Source organism: Sinocyclocheilus grahami, unplaced genomic scaffold, assembly GCF_001515645.1.
Source record: "Sinocyclocheilus grahami isolate Dianchi unplaced genomic scaffold, SAMN03320097.WGS_v1.1 scaffold97.1, whole genome shotgun sequence".
In the NCBI taxonomy this organism is placed as follows: domain Eukaryota; kingdom Metazoa; phylum Chordata; class Actinopteri; order Cypriniformes; family Cyprinidae; genus Sinocyclocheilus; species Sinocyclocheilus grahami.
In genome coordinates this window covers 1,071,339-1,093,976 of record NW_015505276.1, presented here as the reverse complement: position 1 = coordinate 1,093,976, position 22,638 = coordinate 1,071,339, and the positions used below count along the sequence as shown (strand labels likewise).

General features: G+C 42.5%; 1 protein-coding gene and 1 long non-coding RNA gene across 3 annotated transcripts in view; one reads left to right on the top strand and one right to left on the bottom strand.

Annotated features, from left to right (window-relative positions):
• Positions 1 to 677: 677 nt before the first annotated feature.
• On the top strand, positions 678 to 3,933 carry LOC107587944 (uncharacterized). 2 transcript variants are annotated; one of them, XR_001609525.1, is made up of 4 exons: positions 678 to 858; positions 1,966 to 2,089; positions 2,924 to 3,087; positions 3,882 to 3,933. It is a non-coding gene; the product is annotated as an uncharacterized lncRNA (long non-coding RNA). The 2 variants fall into 2 exon arrangements; XR_001609524.1 differs by lacking the exon at positions 3,882 to 3,933 and having other exon boundaries at positions 2,924 to 3,249.
• Positions 3,934 to 6,802: 2,869 nt separating this feature from the next.
• The window catches only part of LOC107587940 (neurogenic locus notch homolog protein 2-like), a 33,884-nt gene continuing 18,048 nt past the window's right edge, over positions 6,803 to 22,638 (bottom strand). The window contains exons 10-33 of the mRNA XM_016275910.1: positions 21,403 to 21,516; positions 19,878 to 20,111; positions 19,683 to 19,787; positions 19,450 to 19,648; positions 19,213 to 19,358; positions 18,737 to 18,970; positions 18,497 to 18,649; positions 18,156 to 18,384; positions 17,872 to 18,073; positions 17,559 to 17,715; positions 17,287 to 17,471; positions 17,022 to 17,154; positions 16,172 to 16,426; positions 15,966 to 16,078; positions 15,343 to 15,869; positions 14,934 to 15,260; positions 14,552 to 14,700; positions 14,233 to 14,458; positions 14,036 to 14,126; positions 13,773 to 13,941; positions 13,328 to 13,632; positions 11,007 to 11,154; positions 10,820 to 10,917; positions 6,803 to 10,732 (exon numbers count right to left, since the gene is read on the bottom strand). Coding sequence (XP_016131396.1) covers positions 9,221 to 10,732; positions 10,820 to 10,917; positions 11,007 to 11,154; positions 13,328 to 13,632; positions 13,773 to 13,941; positions 14,036 to 14,126; positions 14,233 to 14,458; positions 14,552 to 14,700; positions 14,934 to 15,260; positions 15,343 to 15,869; positions 15,966 to 16,078; positions 16,172 to 16,426; positions 17,022 to 17,154; positions 17,287 to 17,471; positions 17,559 to 17,715; positions 17,872 to 18,073; positions 18,156 to 18,384; positions 18,497 to 18,649; positions 18,737 to 18,970; positions 19,213 to 19,358; positions 19,450 to 19,648; positions 19,683 to 19,787; positions 19,878 to 20,111; positions 21,403 to 21,516 — 6,011 coding nt within the window. The 3' untranslated portion in view covers positions 6,803 to 9,220. The remainder of the gene's footprint in view (positions 10,733 to 10,819; positions 10,918 to 11,006; positions 11,155 to 13,327; positions 13,633 to 13,772; positions 13,942 to 14,035; positions 14,127 to 14,232; positions 14,459 to 14,551; positions 14,701 to 14,933; positions 15,261 to 15,342; positions 15,870 to 15,965; positions 16,079 to 16,171; positions 16,427 to 17,021; positions 17,155 to 17,286; positions 17,472 to 17,558; positions 17,716 to 17,871; positions 18,074 to 18,155; positions 18,385 to 18,496; positions 18,650 to 18,736; positions 18,971 to 19,212; positions 19,359 to 19,449; positions 19,649 to 19,682; positions 19,788 to 19,877; positions 20,112 to 21,402; positions 21,517 to 22,638) is intronic.

The window sequence follows — 22,638 nt, the reverse complement described above, 5'->3', positions numbered from 1 at the left end:
GCAGCTCGTTTCTTCATTTGCATGTGTTGTGAGGATTTGCAGCGTGTTTCTTCATTTGCATGTGTTGTGAGGATTTGCAGTGTTTCTTCATTTGCATGTGTTGTGAGGATTTGCAGCGCGTTTCTTCATTTGCATGTGTTGTGAGGATTTGCAGCGTTTCTTCATTTGCATGTGTTGTGAGGATTTGCAGCGCGTGTGTTGTCAAACTGATGAAGATGTTTTCTTAATTTGCTGGTGTTTTTTCAATTTGCATGTGTTTTCTTAAGTTGCAGCGCGTTGAGCTCTCTCGGCCACCGTAGTAAACCGAGCACAAAATAAAAGCACTCTTGACTGTCCATGCAAATTTGTAGTGAGGATTTGGATTCATGGAGTAACTCGGATCTCTTGAATCTGTTCACTAAAAAGAATCATTCAGGGCTGCGTTTCCCAAAAGCTTCGTAAGCTTAAATTGATCGTAGCTCCATTTGGTTTCATTGGTTTTACGATGCGTTTGGGAAACGCAGTATAGATTGTTAGTATTAAACCGCTTCAAAACTATTTAGGGCATATATTTTATTCTATGCCTATATGATGATGCTGATAATAATAATTGTATTATTACTAGCCTATTGATATTATTATTATTGTTGTTGTTATACAGTCAATGACTTCAAATCCCAGGGTTCTCTGAACGCAAACGCGACCTCTGCACATGACTTGTTTTCACAGTGCGGCTCTTGTGCAGAACTCACGCGTTCCGGCTGAAAGGAGTTTATGGATGACAAGAGGTCTGTCCACAGGACACAGGACTGTACACGCTGCAGAACGGACAGCTTATCTGCATTCAGCAAGTGCATGTCCCAGAACACCTCAAACAGGGTGTGTGCTTTTTTGTTTTTCACGCAGTGCAACTGTCGTCACTGTCGTTTTTGAAAGCTTAATATTAAAACGAGACGACCTTTATAAAACATAACACTTGTCATGCGGTTTTAGATGTGAAATGTATCAAATCTCTACTGACCAGTTAAAACGGGCTGATCATGAGGTGCGCTCCCGTGCTGAGAAAATCTGATTAAAGATTTAATCCGTAGTCCAGAAACCTGTTCTCTGTACATGCATTTTCCCTTTAAATGTTCACCTAGCACACGAAAAATGTGAAGCTTTAATATAGGGCTCTTGTTACAGTGTAGTTACTGACTTTTGCATTTCTAAGAGCTTGTAAATGTACCTGGCTTTGCTGCTATGTGCTGTAGTTTAATATATTTACATGTGGGTCAAAGACGAAAAAGGGGTTAAGCATAAAAACAATAAGTGAAATACTGCTTTAAATTGTTGTTGTTTTCCCCAAATTTTTAAAAAAAGTTTTCTAAATATCTGAAAATTTTCCCTGATTTACAGAAGACTAAAATGTCATTCAGTGTAACATTCTTGTCAGGCATAATTACAACAAAAATCAATTTATGACATATGGAAAGACTAATTACTTTCACCCCAAATACTAAGTAGTTGTAATTTTTTACATTTGTAAAATTTGCCTCTATCCTAGGTTTTGCCCATTGGTCAGTAAGATTTTTTTACTCATTTAAAACACAATAACATTTAATATGCTCCCTTATTGTTTTATATATTTTAATATGTACAATAATGAATAAGCACGTTGTTTGAATTTTTACACAAATATTGTGTTACACTGAATGACAATTTAACATGATTTAAACCAAATCTTGACATTTTATTCCCCCAAAACTTATTTGAAACCTTAAAAGTAGACACTTTACTTACATTTAATGTGCTTTCTATGGATATAAAACACTTTTGCACATTTCTTTTGATGCGGACATTTTAACGTATTTGACCCATGTGTAACTGAGATTAACGTCCCAAGAAAAGAGGGTCATAAGATGGTTGTGATTCTGAACAGAAAATTGGCTATAGCTATGGCAAATATAGTGCTACTAAAGTTTAATGCTTTGTAAATGGTTTCAGATTAGAAATCATCCTTGAACTAAAGTTATGGGGACACGAAAGGTTTTGGTGACAGGATGCTCCTCTGGAATTGGTTTGGCGCTGGCTGTCCGTCTTGCAAAGGATAAATTAAGGCGCTTCAAAGGTAAGAAGACTATATGAATGTAAAACGCCTCTTAGAATTGTATAAATATGCATGTGTATATAACTCAAAGTTTCAACATTACAAAGGAACAGTTTCAAATACTGTTCCTTCAATGATAAATAACTAGCAAAGGAACAAAGAAGTAAAACAATATTAACATTCTAGTAACTACTATTAATTAACATGAAACTGAGATTAATGCATTAGTAAGTAGCACGCAGTTGAATGTGGTAGTTCACTATTAGCTAATCAGTAACTTCGACTGTATTTTTTCATGCCTCCCAGGGGACTACATACAGTTTTGTAATTAATGTGAAACTAATCAATAACTAACGCAGGACAAATTTTTTTATTACATTTTGACATTAACATGTAATCACTTACAGAATCAATAGATAATAATATGTTAATAATTAGTACATTTTATTGTTTTTTTTATATTTTTTACAGAACTAATAACAGGCTATGAACAATTTCAAAGAAATTGATATTTAATTGCAGTTTTTTTGCAACTTACTCCTGTGGTCAATTTTCTGGTATCCCTCTGAACTTAACACTGTATCATACGGGAGCATTTTGAGTAATCAGCCTAAAAAAACTTTTTGCATTTAATAGTGCTATTACTTGCTAATTGGTTAGGTAAAGTTTGTTGTTAGTAAATCATAGCTACTAGAATGTTAATGTTGTATTACTCATTTGCTCCTGTATGGTTATTCATTAAGGATGGAACAATATTCTTACAGAATGTACATTAGATAATGAACAGGTAAATGTAATATGACGTAACAATGTTGTTAATGTTTTAAGTCTTACTATTGATTGTGCCTGAGTTAGTTGTGGCCACTATGAGGGACCTGGATAAGAGAGAAGCTCTGGAGAGAGCAGCTGGAGAATCCCTCAACAGATCCCTGGAGATCCGACAGCTGGATGCCACCTGTGAGGACTCACTATCAGAGAGTGTGTGAACAGCTTGCCAAATCGACAAGTGGATGTGTTAGGTGACATTAAGAGTTTCTTTTCCAATTAAAATTCCCTTAATTCACTCCATCTTTGTTTCTGAGCAATGCAGCTTCATAGCGGTATGACCAAAAATGTAGTGTCTTTTGACTTGACTAAAAGCTTTTCAATAAAAGTAGTAAGTTTTTATACCACATTTGTGCAATATTCAACATTTGTGTTACCACACAGAGTTCATCAGCTAAATTTGATGCTCAAATTTAGCATGGTGATGGATATGACAATGTTAATGTATTTGGTCTTGGCGGAATAGATCTGCTACGCTGCTGCTGAATTGCTTCTGCTGTTGGTTAATGCTGTAGTTGTAGATCATTGCTGCTGCTGCAAGCAAGTACAGGAGATTGCTACTGCCAATGCATATGGCGATACAGTGCCATGAGTATTTAAGACATGCTGCTGCTGCACAAAAAGCATATAAAATAACCCATAGCAGGTCTATACAGGTGGAGCTGGGGAAGGTGGAGGGTTTCAGAGAAACTCTGAAAGCACGCTGCAGGAAGTGAATGCTAGCCAGCCATATAAATGCAAGGCAGTAAGCTCATTGCATATGCAGCATGATTCAATCAGCTTGTGCCAAGTCGTTTAACTCTCTGAATATCATCAGTTGTGTTAACAACCCGTCAGCCTGCGCCATCTAGAGTTTCATGATTATATATACACCAAATTTTTGGTGCTAGATTTGCTGCCGATGTTTAAAAAAAAAAAAAAAGTATAATCATATCTCTTTGTTTTCACACATACTGTTTGATTTAGACTCTACCGCACTGTTTTGTAGTGAATAATGCCGGTGTGGGTATGATTGGTCCTTTGGAGTGTCAGAATGTAAGTACTGAGTATTCTGTAGATGTCACGCTGACTTTCCAAAAATGTCCTCGACATAAAATTCTGTCTAACCTTACATTCTTTCAAAGATTCTGAAGGTAATTGTTTCTCATGGGAATAAGCGATTTTCAACATTTACATGGGACGTCGGTGATTTAGTGTAAGAATCCCCAGCATAATACCTACTGTTTTTGACACCAAACCGTGTGGTAATTTAATTTGCCGTCGGAATCCACATCTCTGAGTTTTCAAGAAGAAATCCATTCAAAATTCAATTTTAAATAGTTTTTGACCACTGCTTGAACACGTACAACACTTCGCTAATTTGCATGCATATTACAGGGGGCAAAAATTTTGAAATGCTGGAAAGTATAAGAACAATATTTCATAACTGCTCCACAACAGCGAGTGGAAGAAAAAATGCACGTAATGAAATGGGTCATTAATTTCTATGGCAGCAACAATGCAATACAATTTTTATATATGCAATAGGCATACAATTACTTAAAAATATAAACCAAACAGGTACCTCATGCAAATAAGGTACTTTTTTTTGACATCCAACATTTTGAGAGAGAATATTCTAGACAGAAATTCACTTATGCACAGTGAAATTTTTTTTTTTTAAATTCGCCAACCGAATCCATGAGTTTTATCACTGAGGTGCCATGTAAATACAGATGTCCACATGAGAAACAATTACTTTCCGAATAGGGCTATTGACAACCTGGGAAGTCAGGGAATAAGGTCTAAGTTTGCTAAATTTCATTACAAGCTGTTCACACATTGGAAATAAAAAGCATGAACATTCTTAGCCCTTTACAAATAAAATATAAAAAACATGTATTTTCGGAAGTTCATCCATAAATGTTGTTAAAGACATCGAAAGTGTTCAGATTTTTTGTACTAGGTTGATGTGTTGCATTGAGTGTTTGGTCTGCAAGGCTTAAATTAATCTCAATTATCGAGTGTGTTAGTGCCATTATGTGGTTGCTTTATAATGGCATAATTGAACTACAGGCTTGAAATTTCCCACATGTGCTCCTCTTCTCATGAGAAACAACACGTTCAAAAACAAACAACTTGTACTCAGGTTGAGAGGGAGTAAAATCTTCGAGTGGCAGGCACATTCAGCGGTGGCAGATCTTTGTGGCAGGCAGCTGCTTCTGCCACGCAAAGATTTTATCTTTACTGCTACAATATCACTGAATACTACGGTGGCCGAGAAGTGCAAAGCAGATCACAATTCTGAAAACAAAATAACAAATTACAAACGTAAATGCAAGTCTAAAAAACAAAATAACAATTCAGAAAGCACAACAACAATTCAGAAAACATTATAACAAGTCAGAAAAGGGAGAAAAAAAAAGTTTGGCAAAAGGCGGGATTGAACCCGGGTCGATCGCGTCAAAAAGCCAAGGTCACGCGCTTATCCATCTGTGCTACTGGAGCTGATGATTTATGGCCACTTTTAACTAAATCTAAATAGACACCCCATATTTTTTATTCCATAGTAAGGGCAATTCATACAACACATTTAAACGGAGCTACTTTAATACCATCTCCGAACTTTCTACCACGACTCTGCTGTTCTTCGGCTGGTTCTTCCTGTACACGTTGATTGACAGATGTCTCGTCCAGTCAGCGGTGAGTAATCCCAAACCAATGGCGCTGTCTCAAACTATACCTAACTTTTCCGGTTTGTTTGATTTGTCGTTGTGTTTTCTGACTTGTTATTTTGTTTTCTGAATTGTTGTTGTGCTTTCTGAATTGTTATTTTGTTTTTTAGACTTGCATTTGCATTTGTAATTTGTTATTTTGTTTTCAGAATTGTGATCTGCTTTGCACTTCTCGGCCACCGTAGAATACCAATAGAGGGTGTGTCAATTTCAGATTTTGTGTTTTTAAAGGAACACTCCACTATTTTTGAAAATAGGGTAATTTTCCAACTCCCCTAGAGTTAAAAAGTTGAGTTTTACCATTTTTGAATCCATTCAGCCGATCTCCGGGTCTGGTGGTAGTCTACACTACCGGGTCTGCGTAATATCATTGTGCCTGCTGCACCCATAGTATGGCAGCAAAGTTCCTTGATTATTACGCAGGAATGAGAGTATAGTTCCTAGCCATATCGGCCTAGAAAATCGTAACTTTTCATTTTCCGTCGGTCTTAGTACACGATGTAACTACAGAAGAGTCAAGTTTTAAATAGGAAAAATATAGAAACTCTTTGGTCATTTTTGAGCGAGATGCTAACGGTCTAATCAGAGTTAATGATCTATGCTAAGCTAAGCTAAGCTAAAAGTGCTACCGCCAGACCCGGAGATCGGCTGAATGGATTCGAAAACGGTAAAACTCAACTGTTTAACTCTAGGGGAGTTGGAAAATTAGCCTATTTTCAAAAATAGTGGAGTGTTCCTTTAAATTCTCCACGTAAAAGGCTCTCCAACACGAATGAGACAGGGGTAGCTGCAGCCTGGAGCAATGGGCATGCCGAAAGGAGGCGTTCCAAAAGGTGAATCAGTACAACAGAAACTACCCTTAAGCCAGCCCTAACCCTACCCCCCACACCCTGACAGACAGCTTTGTCGACTAATCACAAAGACCTTTCTCCACACCCACATCGCCCAAGCCTGCAGTATCCCCACTTGCCACGAATGGCTGTTGGTGTTTAATCATTAACATTTGAGTATCCAGTGAGTTTATTTTCATTATGAGCATCTTTAGATGCTTTGGGTTGATATTTGACAAAAAGTGTTTAGTAGGCTAAGTGGTGGAGTTTCAGTTTATCTGATCTAAAACTAAATACTGGATGGATTCAGAATGCATGGAAATATAAAAGAGGTGAGACAAAAAGAATAAGACATTAGTGAAATGTAGTTTCTACCGCTTTATTAGAAGTAACATATTTTACAACTTTGTCTGTAGAAAGAAACTGTGAAAAACTGTTTATATACAATGATTTTAAACTACTTTTAAACAAGTATAGGAAATTAATCATGACAATAGAAAATATCTATGGCTGTTCTAGTTATGCAAGACCAATACACAGTCACGTCCTCACCTTAATAATGCTAATAAAAAGTACATTTACTTTTTGTTCTTTTTAGTACATATTCATTTTTAGAAACATAAGACTTCTCATAACCAAGTAGACCTAAACAAGGTGAAACATATTTACAGAAAGGTACTGGAATTTCAAAAATATCTGGAGAACTGTATCATGAGAAGTGAAAAGTTATGACTTAAAGGAAGACTTATGCTGGGTTAGCGAAGCTTAGTAGTACTTATGTAGGAAAACAAAAAGGTCCAGAATGTGCTCCAAAACCACCACAAGCCTTGAAATGTGGTACATGAAGATTTAACAGTTTCATAGCTGCACACTCAGTATAGATTAAGCACAAATACTATTTAAAATAATAATGTATGGCTGAAAGCAATGTTTATGTGCCATAATTCAGTGAAATGGGTGTGTTCCTCTTGGGGATAGCACGAAAACAGCTGTCAGTGTCATCAAATGCAGGTCTTACAGTTGGGAAAATTGAAAAGGGATGAACATACGGACGTTACAGAAAGCCAGGGGCATCACTACATGGTAGTGTTTCCCATCTCACGCCTTCTGACCAGACACGACAGATGTCATCGTCTAGGCTGATGGGGTGGGAACTGCTAAAGATGCAGACAACACTGCATGCTATATAACACCTCCCTGAGGAGTGACAGAGCAATAGCAGACCATTAGAACCCCGTTAGCCACGTACCCAACACACAACACATATGCTTGCTATCCAAACCAAAAGGAGCTGGAATATGATTAGACCGCATGGAAATGCAGGACCTGAGGGATCAAATTACATTAAACTAAATCAACCACACTGCCTTGGCTTCATAAAGCCCCAGAGGAAAACTTTCTAGAGGTCAAGTGTCAGCTGCAGCTGTTCAGTATTGAAATGAAGTGCTTGTGAGGGCCCAGGAACACGGTGAGATCAGTTCCGCAGCAGTCAGCGTCTCCACGAGCGCTGGTTGGTGGGTTCTGATCAGGAATGTTAGCGGGAAAAAAGTTGGCTGTCACTGAAGAAGTGAAGCAGAGTAGCAGCCTATTAACACAGCTTAATACATCAATGTTCCACAGGTAACTGTGGTTCCAAAAATGTGGTTATAAAAAGACAAACAGAAAACAAATTTACACAAGGCAAGACTATAAGGCAGTGACTGGCTGGGATTTTGAGAGGGAACTGGTAGAGCGTTGGCCAGCTCAGGCCTATGTAAGTCGGTGAGGTCACTTAAGAAACTATACTCAGTAAAATCATTTCTACTGATACGCCAACACTGAAAACATTCTAAACACTGGCCTGTTTTAGAGAGGCGCTTTTATGCACTGTTGTTATAAATGCTGAACTATTATTTCAGGGTTTTTTCTTACCTTTTTTACCATTCTCTCTCTCTCTCAAGCTTTTCCCCTTGAAGTGCTTCACAGATGCCCCTCTACATTCATACAAATACTTTTACAAAACATATAAAATCATTTTAAATCAGAATATTTCACTTGTATTGGTCTCTATATACCTCTGTTTCCATGTGCCGATCTGTTTCTGAAAGCTAGACTAAATAAATATCACTAAAATTTGTAAAAATTCTAATCTCATTATGTGTGTGTGCATGTCACTTAAAAGCATCGTGTATAAGTTCTGACTGTATCAATTGCTGATGAAACTGGGGCGGAACAGGCAAACTAAGCAATCATGAGTTGCTCCTCTTGTAACAGTAGTAACATGGAACCTGAGGAGACCTCACGAGTCCCATGTAATATATTGGGAGTAGTAAGGCAGTTGTTATGGGGGTCACTAAAAACAACAGAGACAGAAAGAGGGTGAAAACACCCCCAAGGCAGTTTGGAAAAAACATAAGACAATAAATAAAAAGAAAGGAATTTCCTTCAACATTTCACTTTTCTCTCAATCTATTTTTTTTTTTTTTTTTTAAGTTTGTTAGTTTCAGGAGTGTCCCCAAGTCTTTGAAATGAAAGACGTGGTATACTTCATATACTTTTTTATAATTAAAAAACAAGTCCATCTGTGACAGAACGTCTTACTTCATTAAATTGTCTTTTGTTTTTAAGACAACACAAATTTCCCTTTAACTTTCTTTCTGCGGACACCAGCAGATGGTCTTCTTGATGCAAAACAGTCAATCCTAATCCAATTAAAATCTTGGAAATGGGCTGACAGGTAAGTAAAAAACGCTTGTCAACTCTACTCTCTCAAAGTCACAAACATTTAAGGTAGGTTGAGCTGCTCAAGCAAACACCTGCATCTTCCCATTGGACTCCTGGACATGTGAAATCTGGGTTTGAGCAGGAGCCGTGACGGCTGGGCTGGGGGTGGAGTCAGACCAATCGGACACACAGTGAGGGGAGGGACTGGACCAGGGCTCTGGAGACTCTGGAGAAGGGGTCAGGTAAGGATGTTCACTGGGCACATGTAGGTAATGCTTGGGTGTTGCATCCATGGCAGAGCTGCAGCTGTGCTGGGAGGGCGGTGTGGGGTAATCCTCCGGGCCTGCGGTGCTAACGCTCGCCTGTGCCAGGGGTGCCTGAGACGGGATAGCCTGTGCTTGCGAAGCCTGAGGGGCTGCCGAGGCCTGCGGTGGCTGAGTCTGTGGCTGCTGTGGCTGAGTCTGTGGCTGCTGTGGCTGGTAGAAAGCTGGAGGAGGCTGTGCCTGTTGTGGGGTCGGGGGAGTGGAGGAGCCCATGCGGGTGAGGTTGGGATTGGTAAGGGCGTGGCTGTGAAGTTGTTGCGGCTGCTGCTCTGCAATTGGCGGCAGTTTGACCGGGCTAATAGAGGGTGTGTTGGAGATGGGTGTCGGCTGCAGGATGGGCTGCTGGGCATTACGGAACATCTGCTGCTGGTGCATGAGCATGCTGCTTTGCTGCAGCGTTGGTGTCTGAGGGATCATGCCTGCTTGGCTACTTACTGGATGCATAATGCTGACCATGGGCTGACTGCACTGAGAAGATGGAGGCATGCGGTTGTGCCAGTCAAATGGCACGCTTACTGGACTTACCATGCCCATGTTGAGGCTCATCTGGCCGCCATTCAGCACACAGTTGTGAGGGCCTTGGTTGACGATGCCTCCTTGCATGGCCACATGCCCCTGCATGGAGAGCCCACCATCACTCAGGTTGCTCAGCTGAGCTAGGGAGACTGCAAAAGGACTGGTGCCATCCAAGATACTGCTGTGCACCATTGGAGTGGTAGGGACAGACATGGAGGAGTGGAAAAGGCCTGGAGAGGGCATGGCAGCCGGTGAGGTCGGATTGGTGATGTAGCCGGCGTTGCTGGCACCTCCGCGTGGTGAATCCAGAGAGTCGACGGGGGAGAGCGTGACGGAGCTCTCCAGCAAAGCACTCTGCATGTCTAGCGTCAGCCGTTTGTTGCGTCCTTTGGCAGAATCTTTCAGGCTGGTAGCGTGCTGCCCACCTATGCCTTTAGCCCCTGGGCGACGGTTCTTCTTACCATGCGGGGTGCTTTTTAGCCCTTGGAGGAAGTTGCTAGGAGGGCACATGAGTGGTGAGAGGGTGTGGCTACCAGACAGGTGGTGACCTGCCCCTGGATGGCCCTGCGGACTTCTCACAGTGTTATATTCATCCAGTAGCTGTACAATGTCATGGTGCATGCGCTCCTGGGCGATATCTCGAGGGAGCCTGTCCATGTGATCCGTTATCTCCCTGTTGGCAAAGTGAGCCAACAACACCTTCACAGCCTCACAGCTACCTTCCCTGGCAGCCAAGAATAGTGGAGTTTCCTCCTAAAGATAGTAGATAGATGTAAAAATGAACAACATATCTGAAGTAGATAAATCATTCAAAACCCTCAAAAGAATATGATTGTATACCTTAAGGTCCTGCATATCTTTATTGGCACCATTCTTCAACAAGGCAACTGTAGCTTCAACATTATTGACTGCCGCTGCCCAGTGCAAAGCTGACTTTCCTGTGAAAAGAGAATGGAACCATCAGAAACAATGCAACCTCACATCAGGAGCAGGAAAATCTTTCCTTTTTCTTTTCTGTGGCATTTACCGATTTCATCAACAGCGTTGACATCAGCATGGCAGGTGATTAACTCTTCCACCATGCCTTCTACTGCCAGACGAGCTGCAAGGATCAGAGCAGTGGAGCCATCATACATGCGTGCATCCAGGTCTGTGGCACGGTTCCTGATCAGAATCTGCAGAAGCGAGAATATGGGATACATCAGCACTGACATGGTTTCAATAGTCCATATCTACATATAAACAAATATATTTGGTTGTAGGTGACTTTACCTGGAAAACCCCCTGGGCATCAGCTGCTACAGCTGCATGCAGAGGTGTGCGGCCTGTGTTATCCTGTGCGTTTGCATCAGCCCCAGCATCCAGGAGTCGTTTAGCTGCGTCAGCTCGGGCATAGCGTGCAGCCAGGTGCAGAGCGGTCTCTCCAGTGCGGTCGGTCTGAGCTGCAAGCGATGCTCCCTGGTAAATGAGGTCGGATATGATGTTGGCGGAGCATTCTTCTGAATCATCATCTTCGGTCACCTCTGGCTCCAGCCCACCTCCACAGAAGGATGCCAGCATCAGGGGTGTGAAGCCATCTATAAGAAATAATAGTTTGTAAATGTTTTGAATACATTTGCTATTATTGTACCTGAACTTAATCTATGCAAGGCCACTGATCAGGTGGGACAACTGGACCTAACCAAGGAGTAAGAGTAGACAGCAAAACATATCGTACCAGGGCCTCGGACATTGACGTCCATGCAATCTCTGTCAAATTCTCCCTGTGGAGGTGTGAGAGCCATGGAAGGTGGCATACGGATATCTGCCGCTGCCAAGTGGTGCTGTGTCCACTGTCTGCTGTCAACTGCATCCTCACCATCGGACAGAATACTGGGCTCTTCCACCTGTATATAAATAAATCCAACATTATTAAGATATAGAACTGTTTCATTGATGTATACACATACATCGTTAGAGAAATGATAAATGGTCAGTCACCTTAAGTCGTTTTGCCTCTGGGCAGTCTGTGTCTATCCACTGGTCACTGTGATCTGCCAATAGAGACTCTTCCACTGTCTTTGGCATGTGTCTGCAAAGAGTCATGAACGCTAATTAGTCCTTTTGAAAGGGATATTTCAATGAACTTTACTAAAAATATTTATATTAAAAGCACTAATAATGCATGAAAAACTCACTTCATGCCCAGGGAATCTTGGCCCACAGGTTCTCTGCGGTTCTTGTTACTGCTTGTTTCCTTCTTGAGGAAGAAGCCCTCAGGGAACCAGAGTGTGCTGTGTTCACGTTTGCGGCGGGCAATCAACATGCCCACCATCAAGATAACCAACAAGAAGAGAGAAGCTACCCCTACTAGCAGTAGCTTACCCCATGGGGGAATATCATCAGGATCTTTCATTTTTTCACCTGAAAGAGAATTGGAAATGATTAGTATGATTATGAAATACAGCTGGACCTATGTAAGAAAGCAATTAAGTTTGTGTAAGTGTGGATACTTACTGCGCACTTCTTTCAGGGGGTATGGGAAATTCAACATCTCCCTAGCAGACAAAGCACCTAGGTATTCTGCAGCAATGTTAGCATTGCGGAAACAGTCATCTGAACCCTGGGAGCAGAGCCTGTTGTCTATTTCCAAGTATACAACAGACCTGCAGAAGAACCAAAGATTATTTAAGGCACATTCATTTTTGTGAATTTTGTGGGCAAAGGTTTGGTATTATCATATCTCGAGGGAGCCTGTCCATGTGATCCGTTATCTCCCTGTTGGCAAAGTGAGCCAACAACACCTTCACAGCCTCACAGCTACCTTCCCTGGCAGCCAAGAATAGTGGAGTTTCCTCCTAAAGATAGTAGATAGATGTAAAAATGAACAACATATCTGAAGTAGATAAATCATTCAAAACCCTCAAAAGAATATGATTGTATACCTTAAGGTCCTGCATATCTTTATTGGCACCATTCTTCAACAAGGCAACTGTAGCTTCAACATTATTGACTGCCGCTGCCCAGTGCAAAGCTGACTTTCCTGTGGAGATAGAATGGAACCATCAGAAACAATGCAACCTCACATCAAGAGCAGGAACTTTTTCTTTTCTTTTGCATTTACCAAGTTCATCAACAGCATTGACATCAGCATGGCAGGTGATCAACTCTTCCACCATGCCTTCTACTGCCAGACGGGCTGCAAGGATCAGAGCAGTGGAGCCATCATACATGCGTGCATCCAGGTCTGTGGCACGGTTCCTGATCAGAATCTGCAGAAGCGAGAATATGGGATACATCAGCACTGACATGGTTTCAATAGTCCATATCTACATATAAACAAATATATTTGGTTGTAGGTGACTTTACCTGGAAAACCCCCTGGGCATCAGCTGCTACAGCTGCATGCAGAGGTGTGCGGCCTGTGTTATCCTGTGCGTTTGCATCAGCCCCAGCATCCAGGAGTCGTTTAGCTGCGTCAGCTCGGGCATAGCGTGCAGCCAGGTGCAGAGCGGTCTCTCCAGTGCGGTCGGTCTGAGCTGCAAGCGATGCTCCCTGGTAAATGAGGTCGGATATGATGTTGGCGGAGCATTCTTCTGAATCATCATCTTCGGTCACCTCTGGCTCCAGCCCACCTCCACAGAAGGATGCCAGCATCAGGGGTGTGAAGCCATCTATAAGAAATAATAGTTTGTAAATGTTTTGAATACATTTGCTATTATTGTACCTGAACTTAATCTATGCAAGGCCACTGATCAGGTGGGACAACTGGACCTAACCAAGGAGTAAGAGTAGACAGCAAAACATATCGTACCAGGGCCTCGGACATTGACGTCCATGCAATCTCTGTCAAATTCTCCCTGTGGAGGTGTGAGAGCCATGGAAGGTGGCATACGGATATCTGCCGCTGCCAAGTGGTGCTGTGTCCACTGTCTGCTGTCAACTGCATCCTCACCATCGGACAGAATACTGGGCTCTTCCACCTGTATATAAATAAATCCAACATTATTAAGATATAGAACTGTTTCATTGATGTATACACATACATCGTTAGAGAAATGATAAATGGTCAGTCACCTTAAGTCGTTTTGCCTCTGGGCAGTCTGTGTCTATCCACTGGTCACTGTGATCTGCCAATAGAGACTCTTCCACTGTCTTTGGCATGTGTCTGCAAAGAGTCATGAACGCTAATTAGTCCTTTTGAAAGGGATATTTCAATGAACTTTACTAAAAATATTTATATTAAAAGCACTAATAATGCATGAAAAACTCACTTCATGCCCAGGGAATCTTGGCCCACAGGTTCTCTGCGGTTCTTGTTACTGCTTGTTTCCTTCTTGAGGAAGAAGCCCTCAGGGAACCAGAGTGTGCTGTGTTCACGTTTGCGGCGGGCAATCAACATGCCCACCATCAAGATAACCAACAAGAAGAGAGAAGCTACCCCTACTAGCAGTAGCTTACCCCATGGGGGAATATCATCAGGATCTTTCATTTTTTCACCTGAAAGAGAATTGGAAATGATTAGTATGATTATGAAATACAGCTGGACCTATGTAAGAAAGCAATTAAGTTTGTGTAAGTGTGGATACTTACTGCGCACTTCTTTCAGGGGGTATGGGAAATTCAACATCTCCCTAGCAGACAAAGCACCTAGGTATTCTGCAGCAATGTTAGCATTGCGGAAACAGTCATCTGAACCCTGGGAGCAGAGCCTGTTGTCTATTTCCAAGTATACAACAGACCTGCAGAAGAACCAAAGATTATTTAAGGCACATTCATTTTTGTGAATTTTGTGGGCAAAGGTTTGGTATTATCAATATTGTAGAGATGCATGAAGCACCATTCACTGAGAGGTTACTTCCAAACTAAGCTTCTTTATATTGGCCAACGCTCCAAGTTCAAGAATCTCAAATCTGAGGCAAAATGCGCATTATTTTGCTGTACAAAGGCAATTACTTCAGCAACCCCAACTTACCCAATGACCTCTTGCTGAGGTTGAAGCTCCCGTTTAATGCGTGTCTCACGTCCTTTATAGGGTCGGATCATGTATTCCCCATTCTGATCAAGGCGGAAACGCAATGTGGTGCGCAGTATTGCACTTAGTTTTTGCAGGAAAGCAGTTTGTGTCCTTAGCAGCTCCTCAGGAGGCAGCAGAACTACAATAACCAGCACGTCTTCCGCAAGGTCTTCTGGAATTTTCTTTGCACAATCCAGTCCATCCCAGCCACACTCTTCAGTATTGCAGCCTTGATCGCAGAGCCCATCTGCGTAATGGTCTGTACAGTATTTCTCATAGATGGGGCTGAGGGAAGAGAGAGTGTATTAGAGAAAGACCATCATAAACAGTCCAATGAAGCACTATTAAAGCTTAGTTCAAGACCTACTTGCAGACTTTCTCTTTGTTCTTGCAGTCGAAGTTATCATAAAGGCACTCTGCATTGTTGCAGAACTCATCACACTGACTATTGTTGAAGAGCCGCCAGCAGCGAGGGTCTGAGCAGCGTGCCCAGGGGTTCGCAGCCAGAGAGCAGTCACCTCCATCCCAGCGGCAGGCGAACGAATTGCACTCTTTATCACACACACTGTCATTGGCCTTGCCATGACATTCAGCAATAGGGCAAGGAGGAGGAAGTGGCAGCAGCCTGGGTTCCTGTTCGCATTGTATGCCTTTCCAGCCATTGATGCACTGGCAGTGGAAAAAAGGGAAGCTGGTTTCCTCTGTACACAAGCCTCCATTGCGGCAAGGTTTGGAGGAGCAGCCCTCATTGCTGCGGTGTTGACACAGAGGCCCGCCAAAGCCCAGAATACAGGTGCAACGTGCACCTCGTGAGGTGAGAGTACAGCTGCCACCATTGTAGCAAGGCAGCTCTTTGCAATTCATGCTCCTCTCACAGTTAGCACCTGCATACCCCTGAGAAAGAGACAAGAAGGAGTCAAGTAGTTGCTTTTGAAGTTTAACAGTACAGTAAACAACAAGATCATAATGATATAAGGCCTGGATACTCACAAGCTGACAGGTGCAAGTGTATCCCAGTGGTGAGCTGCCAGACATGGAGCATACTCCTCCGTTCTTACAGGGCTGAGACTCGCACACACTGAATCTATTCTGACACCCTCGTCCTGAAGACACAATGAAGTGAGAATTTAGAGACACGTTACAATGTTGTATATGTAAATCACAGACACATTTTTCAGTTTTCAGACATCCCTCACCTGTGAAGCCGGGTTTGCACATGCATTGGTAATCATTGGGCAACTGTATGCAATCCAAGCTGTTGGAGGGGTTGCAGGGGTTGGAAAGGCACTCATTAATGTCTCCCTCACAGCGTTCTCCAGTGAAGCCGGGAGGGCAGTTACACCTGTACCCTCCAACCCTGTCCACACAGGTGCCATTATTTTGACATTTGGGCATCACCCGAGGCCATGAGGGAGTTGAGCAGTCATCCTCGTTTATCTCACAGAGGACCCCTAAAAAGGTTATAATAAAAATATTACAGTGACCTTATTCCAACCTATGTGTAACTATGTACACTACCATTCAATGGTTAGGGGTCAGTAAGATTTTTGTAGAAATGAATACTTTCAGCGAGTATGCTTTAAACTGACCAAAAATGACAGTAATGTATAATGTTTTTAAAAAAGTCTTATTTTAAATTGTTCTTCATAGAATCCAAAATAAACATAGTATTACAAAATAATATGCAGCATAACTGTTTTCAACATTGATAATAATAAGAAATGTTTATTGAACATCAAATCAGCATATTAGAATGATTTCTGAAAGATCATGAGACACTGAAGACTGGACTAATGGCTGCTTTGCATCCCAGGAATAATTTAAATTTTAAAATTATTTAAAAACAGAAAATACTTATTTTAAGTTGTAACAACTTTACTGTTTTTTACTCTGTTTTTATAAAACAAATAACTTTACTGACCCCAAAATTCTGAACGTTTTGTATATTTAGATTTTTGCACTTGAGGTTAAAAAACTTTAATCCTTTGCATTTTACTCCAGGGCAAGTATTTTTTTTTTACCGTGATTTTTAGAAATCTATCTTACCCAGTGTGCCTGGAGGGCAGGAGCAGATGTAATGTCCCACCAGGTCAATGCAGGTTCCTCCATTCTGACACGGATGAGACTGACACTCATTGACCTCTCTCTCGCAATTGTTCCCCTCATAACCAGGTATGCACTGGAGAAAAAGCATTTCAGTTCAATATCAGTTCTGAAATATCTTCAGTTCTTCATATTCCTTTGGTAATTAGGCTTTATACTAATGCGAATGATAATATATGCTATTTGTAGCAGTGGTAAGATGACTCACATCGCAGGTGAATCCTCCCATGTAGCTCCTACAGGTGGCACCATTGAGGCAAGGTTTGTCCTCACAGTGGTCAAACTGGGACTCACAGTAACTGTCTGTGTAATCTGCGGGACATTTGCAGTAGTGCGTGTTGCCAGTATTGACACAGTGTCCACCATGGTGGCAAAGCTCATCTGTTTGGAGTCCTTTGTGAGAGAGTGTTGACCGTTATCAAGGAGAAGATCATGTTTAAACTGTATTTGTAAAATAAAGTTATATGCAATTTTATATACCTCTCTGTCTGGCTGCAACTTCACAAGACACTCCTGGGATGTCACAATAACGACCCGACCAGCCTCCCAAACAGTCACATGTGAAGGAGGCATCTTTCTGTCTGCAGCGACCACCATTCTTGCATGGGTTAGAAGGCCTGCACCAATCAACTGGATACTAAAAGAGAGATAAAAATATATATTTTATTTTATTTTATTTATTTTTAAATATTTTTAAAAAATGTATTCTTCTATTCCAATACATTTTTTATTGAATGTAATTTTAGAAAAATTGCAAGCATGTTTAAGTTATAGCATGATCTGGAATTAATACCTGGCAACGGGGACCAGTGTAGCCTTTTGGACACGAGCAGCGATATGACACGAGGGCATCTTGACAAACTCCTCCGTTAAGGCATGGCTGAGAGTCACACTCGTTCACCTCGTACTGGCAGTAATCTCCAGTGAATCCTGACCGGCAGGTACATTTAAAGCCGTTGATCCCATCAGTGCAGGTGCCTCCATTAAAACAGGAGCTAAAACAAGGAGATTATTTGTTTATGAGCTACTACTGGCTACATACTCTTTTAAAAGGTATGAGCAACTTCACAGACTTACCTTTCAGTGCAGTCTGGTATGTTGGTCTCACAGAGTAGGCCTGTGAAACCTGGTTTGCAAGTACAAGTGTAGCTGTTGACGTAGTCCGTGCAAGTGCCTCCGTTCTTGCAGGGGGCGCTCTGACACTCATTTACCTCGGTAGCACAGCGTGTCCCTGTGAAGCCTGGCAGACAGCTGCAGCGGAATGAGTTTACTCCATCTGTACAGGATCCTCCGTTCAGACAGGGGTCTGACAAAACCAAAAACATTATTAGACCACGCCAACTGTGCTGAAGAAAAGTTGGACCGTTTCATTTGTGAGACCAGCAATAAAAACCTGGTTTATATTGAGATTGACTCACTTGGTGAGCAGTCGTTAATATCTGTTTCACAGTTGGGTCCAGTGTAGCCTGCACGGCAGGAGCACACATAGCCACCCGAAGTATTGGTACAGGTCCCACGGTTCTTACAGGGGTTAGATGTGCATTCATTTATGTCAATGGTACACAACTGACCTGTGGTGGGAAAGACACTTGAAGTTAGACATTCTTTAGCAAACACAATTCTTATAGACTTGAATCAGAATGTGTTTAGTGACTTACCCTGCCATCCGGGTTGGCAGTTACACTGGTAGCCCAGGTAGTCAGGTGTGTGCACACAGGAACCATGGTTGGCACAGGGGTTGGGAGTGCAAGGTGTGAGCAGTTCTGCACAGGTGGGTCCACTATAAGGTGGCTCACAGAGACATGTAAAACTGGCTACTCCATCCACACAGGTACCCCGATTTAGACATGGGCTAGAGGCACACTCGTTGATGTTCACTTGACATAAGTTACCTGAGGATGGGAGACAGCTGTCAAAATGTAGCTATTGGCAAGGAGAGTGAAATTTTTAAGAACTTGCAGTAGGGGATGTTTTAATACATTATTAGGGAATCATTACACCCTTTTCAGTGGTAGAGGTTGAATTAAATATGAGAGGACGGTCTGTTCTTTCCGGTGGAACAATGTGTAATAAAATCTCTTTTTGTTGTTATTATTGTAAAATGCATACTGTGCTAATGTAATGTATATCTCACCTCTAAAACCCTGCCGACACTTGCAAGTGAAACCATTGAGCTGGTCGAAACAGGTGCCTGCATTTTGGCAGGGGCTGGGCAAACAATCGTTTCGGTCTAGGTCACAGTTCTTACCCACCCATCCAGGCTCACAATCACATCGATAGCTGCAGGAGCAATACAAACAAGAATCACACTCAAAGCAAATCTCCATTTATTACCTTCTTGCTGGTTTTAAAGTTTGTTATGGAGCTGTACCCATTAGGATCATCCCTGCAGGTCCCATGCAAACACGGGCTGCTGGCACACTCGTCCACTTGTGAATAACAGTACGGGTCATGGAAGCCTTCAGGGCACTGGCAATGGAAGCCGTTCTCATCATCTACGCAGGTTCCTCCATTGCGACAGGGATTAGACTGGCACTCGTCAATCTCATCTTTACATTGAGGCCCTGAAAGGAAGAGAAGTTTATAGTGAGGTTTATCCCTGAAAGCCAGGTTTGCAGACACATTCATAGCGGTTTATGCCATCTTTGCAGATTCCGTAGTCACAAGGGTTGCTAGCACAGTCATCAAAGTTGATTTCACAGTTGGTACCTGTTTGAGAAGCAAAAACCTTCTTTAATATGAAAAACACAAAACCTAATGTAACAAATACAGTTGAATTATTGATACATCATCCCTCACCTGATGTGCCATGTTGACACTGGCAGATATACATGTTGACTAGGTCCACACATTTGCCACCATTCTGGCAGGGGTTGCTGTGGCACTCGTTGAGCTGGTTCTCACAGCGGTAGCCAGTGTAGCCAGGCTCACAGTTACAAGCATAACTGGCAATGCCATCTATGCAAGTGCCATGGTGGCACGGGTCAGGCTTGCAGTTATCGATGTTGCTCTCACACAGCCTTCCCTCAAAACCTGAAGACAAAGAGGAGATGTGTAGGGGTGAATGAGCAGAGAATGGTACTTTTCTGTTAGCCCGACATCTCAAGGGCTGAGCAAGGTGGTAAGAATGGAGAGGTATCAGATTTGCATAAAGTCTCTGCTGCTCTACAGGTTCCTGTGTTTGTGGTTCTTGCCTGTCAGGAACAATTTCCCTTCTGCGGACCATTATTGCACAAGCTAGGTGAAACGAAACTGCATTGTCCTCATTCCTACTGTTTCCATATTCTTACTGTCTGCTCATGACCACCGTAGCTCGCAAAGTCTGCATGAGTGATTCAATGCCCTTTATTTGCGTTTTTGTCTGGGGTGTAAATACTTCCTTGGTTTCGCTTGTACCCTTTATCCTTCTCTACCAACACCCCCTTGACTGCCCCCCTTGCTTTTTTGGTCTGAAAATGTCTCTCCTCTTTCCCTAGTCTCAATTAGTTTTTTTCTCTTTTCTGTCTGATACCTCTGTTTCCTTCTTTCTCTCTCTTGTGAAAGGTTCTACAGTTTGGAGTCTCTGTTCCCGTGGTTTCCATGCCGACAGGCTGTCAAGGCAGCGGCCTTGTGAGGAGCAGGGCAGGGCTGGGCTGTGGTGGTGAGAGAGAAAGAGAGAGAACCCTTCACAGGCCTCACAGACCTGCTTTTGTCCCCTCGAGCAGCAGGACAATACCCTACGTCCCAGCTAACGGGACAGCTCAGCAGAGGGGAATTGGAGCACGGAGAATACCAAACAGCAGGCTGCTTCAGACAATACACAAACTCCATGTCTGTGCTTTCTAAAAGCCTAGCGACACATGCAGTATGTACTGTATCTTCAACCCAAAACATTCACATTCAAGTTCATGCTAATTTGCTGGATAAATGAAAACCAGAAAACCAGAAACCCTAAAGGCCATTCCTACAGGCACAACTATGTGAAAATGAATGTTGGGAGCTTTGGTTGTGCCATACGGTGCTGTGTGAGTATGCATTGTGGGTTACAGATGAACAGATGTCAGGGTAATGACCGAGCATAACCCCCCTCGTCAGCAGCTGCCGGCCTTGGTGACCCTGTGACATTGGGGTCTGCAGGGCAAATGAGGGGGATTTGGGGCTTCTCATCAGCCTGCCCAGCAGTATGATCATAGAAACAAGAAGCATTTGACCCGGAGATCACTACATTCAGGTGTATGGATCTAGTCGGTGATGATGATTTTGACTTTGAACCCTGAAGGGCTCCACAAAGCTCTTGCACAGCAGGCACACACAATCAGACAAACATCTTCATTTTGCAGCTTACCTTCAGCGCAGCGGCATTCGTACCCATTGGGACGGTCAATGCACTTGGCTCCATTTTGGCAGGGAGTGCTGGCGCACTCATCAATGTCGATCTGACACATGGTGCCAGTAAACCCTGGGACAGGCAAACATAGGGGTTATAGGTCAGTCTGAGGCAGCAGAGGTGAGCTCCACACACTGGTCGGGTCATTAGGTTCAGCTTTGGGGGCAGTAGAGCTCGGTCTAGTTGGAGATGTCTGCACCTTGGCTTATTTGGAGCTAAAGCGAAATTGAGATTTCAAAGAATGTACGCTGAATCTTCATTTGAATTTATGATCTTAGTGGTGTATATCATTATTAACATACACTGTGGCTTGATTCTCTCCAGACAGAATTTAGAATATGCCCAGGTTTTTCCTTCTCTGAATCCATCCAACAACCACAATCTAGCCTGTACTATGTTTGAAAATGTTTTTATCAATAATATTCTAGATATGATCTGTGCGTGTGGATAATTTTTGTGAACTATGTCTAAATATCAACTGGCCTATTATATGTATATTGGCAGACATTAATCAAGTTTCTTCACATTTTTGCAGCGATTAAAATGACATTATCTGGAAAACGAGCAGTTGTGTTGGCACTGAGGGGGCAGTGGGCCTTAAACACTGACTGATATCCCTTGTCTGGGAAAACGTGCTAGTAAGTACATAAAAAAGGCTGGGGCCCCACAGAAATGTTCATTTCTGCATCTTTAGAGGGTGTTGTGTTGATTAACAGTGTTATGATGGGATCTATGTTGATGCCTAGGGCAGAAGGTTAGAGGGGGAGATGCTAGAATTGTTTTCTTCGAGGCCAGCGGCCCTCCCTCTTTCCTTGCACAAACGCTACCGGCTCAATAGCTAAATGGGGGGTGCGGGGTTGTCTGCCCCAGATGTAAATTGCGGACATGGAAAAGAATCTCATTAGCAGGGCTGCTGTTCCCCCCCCCCCACCACCTCTATGCAGAGGGAGACGGGTGAGACGGCTGTCCCTTCTCTATGGACAAGTTGGGAAGAGGAGGGGTGCTTGTGTAGAGGGGCCACAATGGTGTCTTTGTTTGGGCACGCAGTTGCATAGCGCTCAAGACCTCACTCTAATGAGTAATTACGCAAAAACTAGGGGGCAAAGTTGGGTTTAGCCTGATATTACATGAATCAAGATTGTATATTAAGTGACCACACAAGTGAACTTTTTGGACTCTTTTGACACATATCGT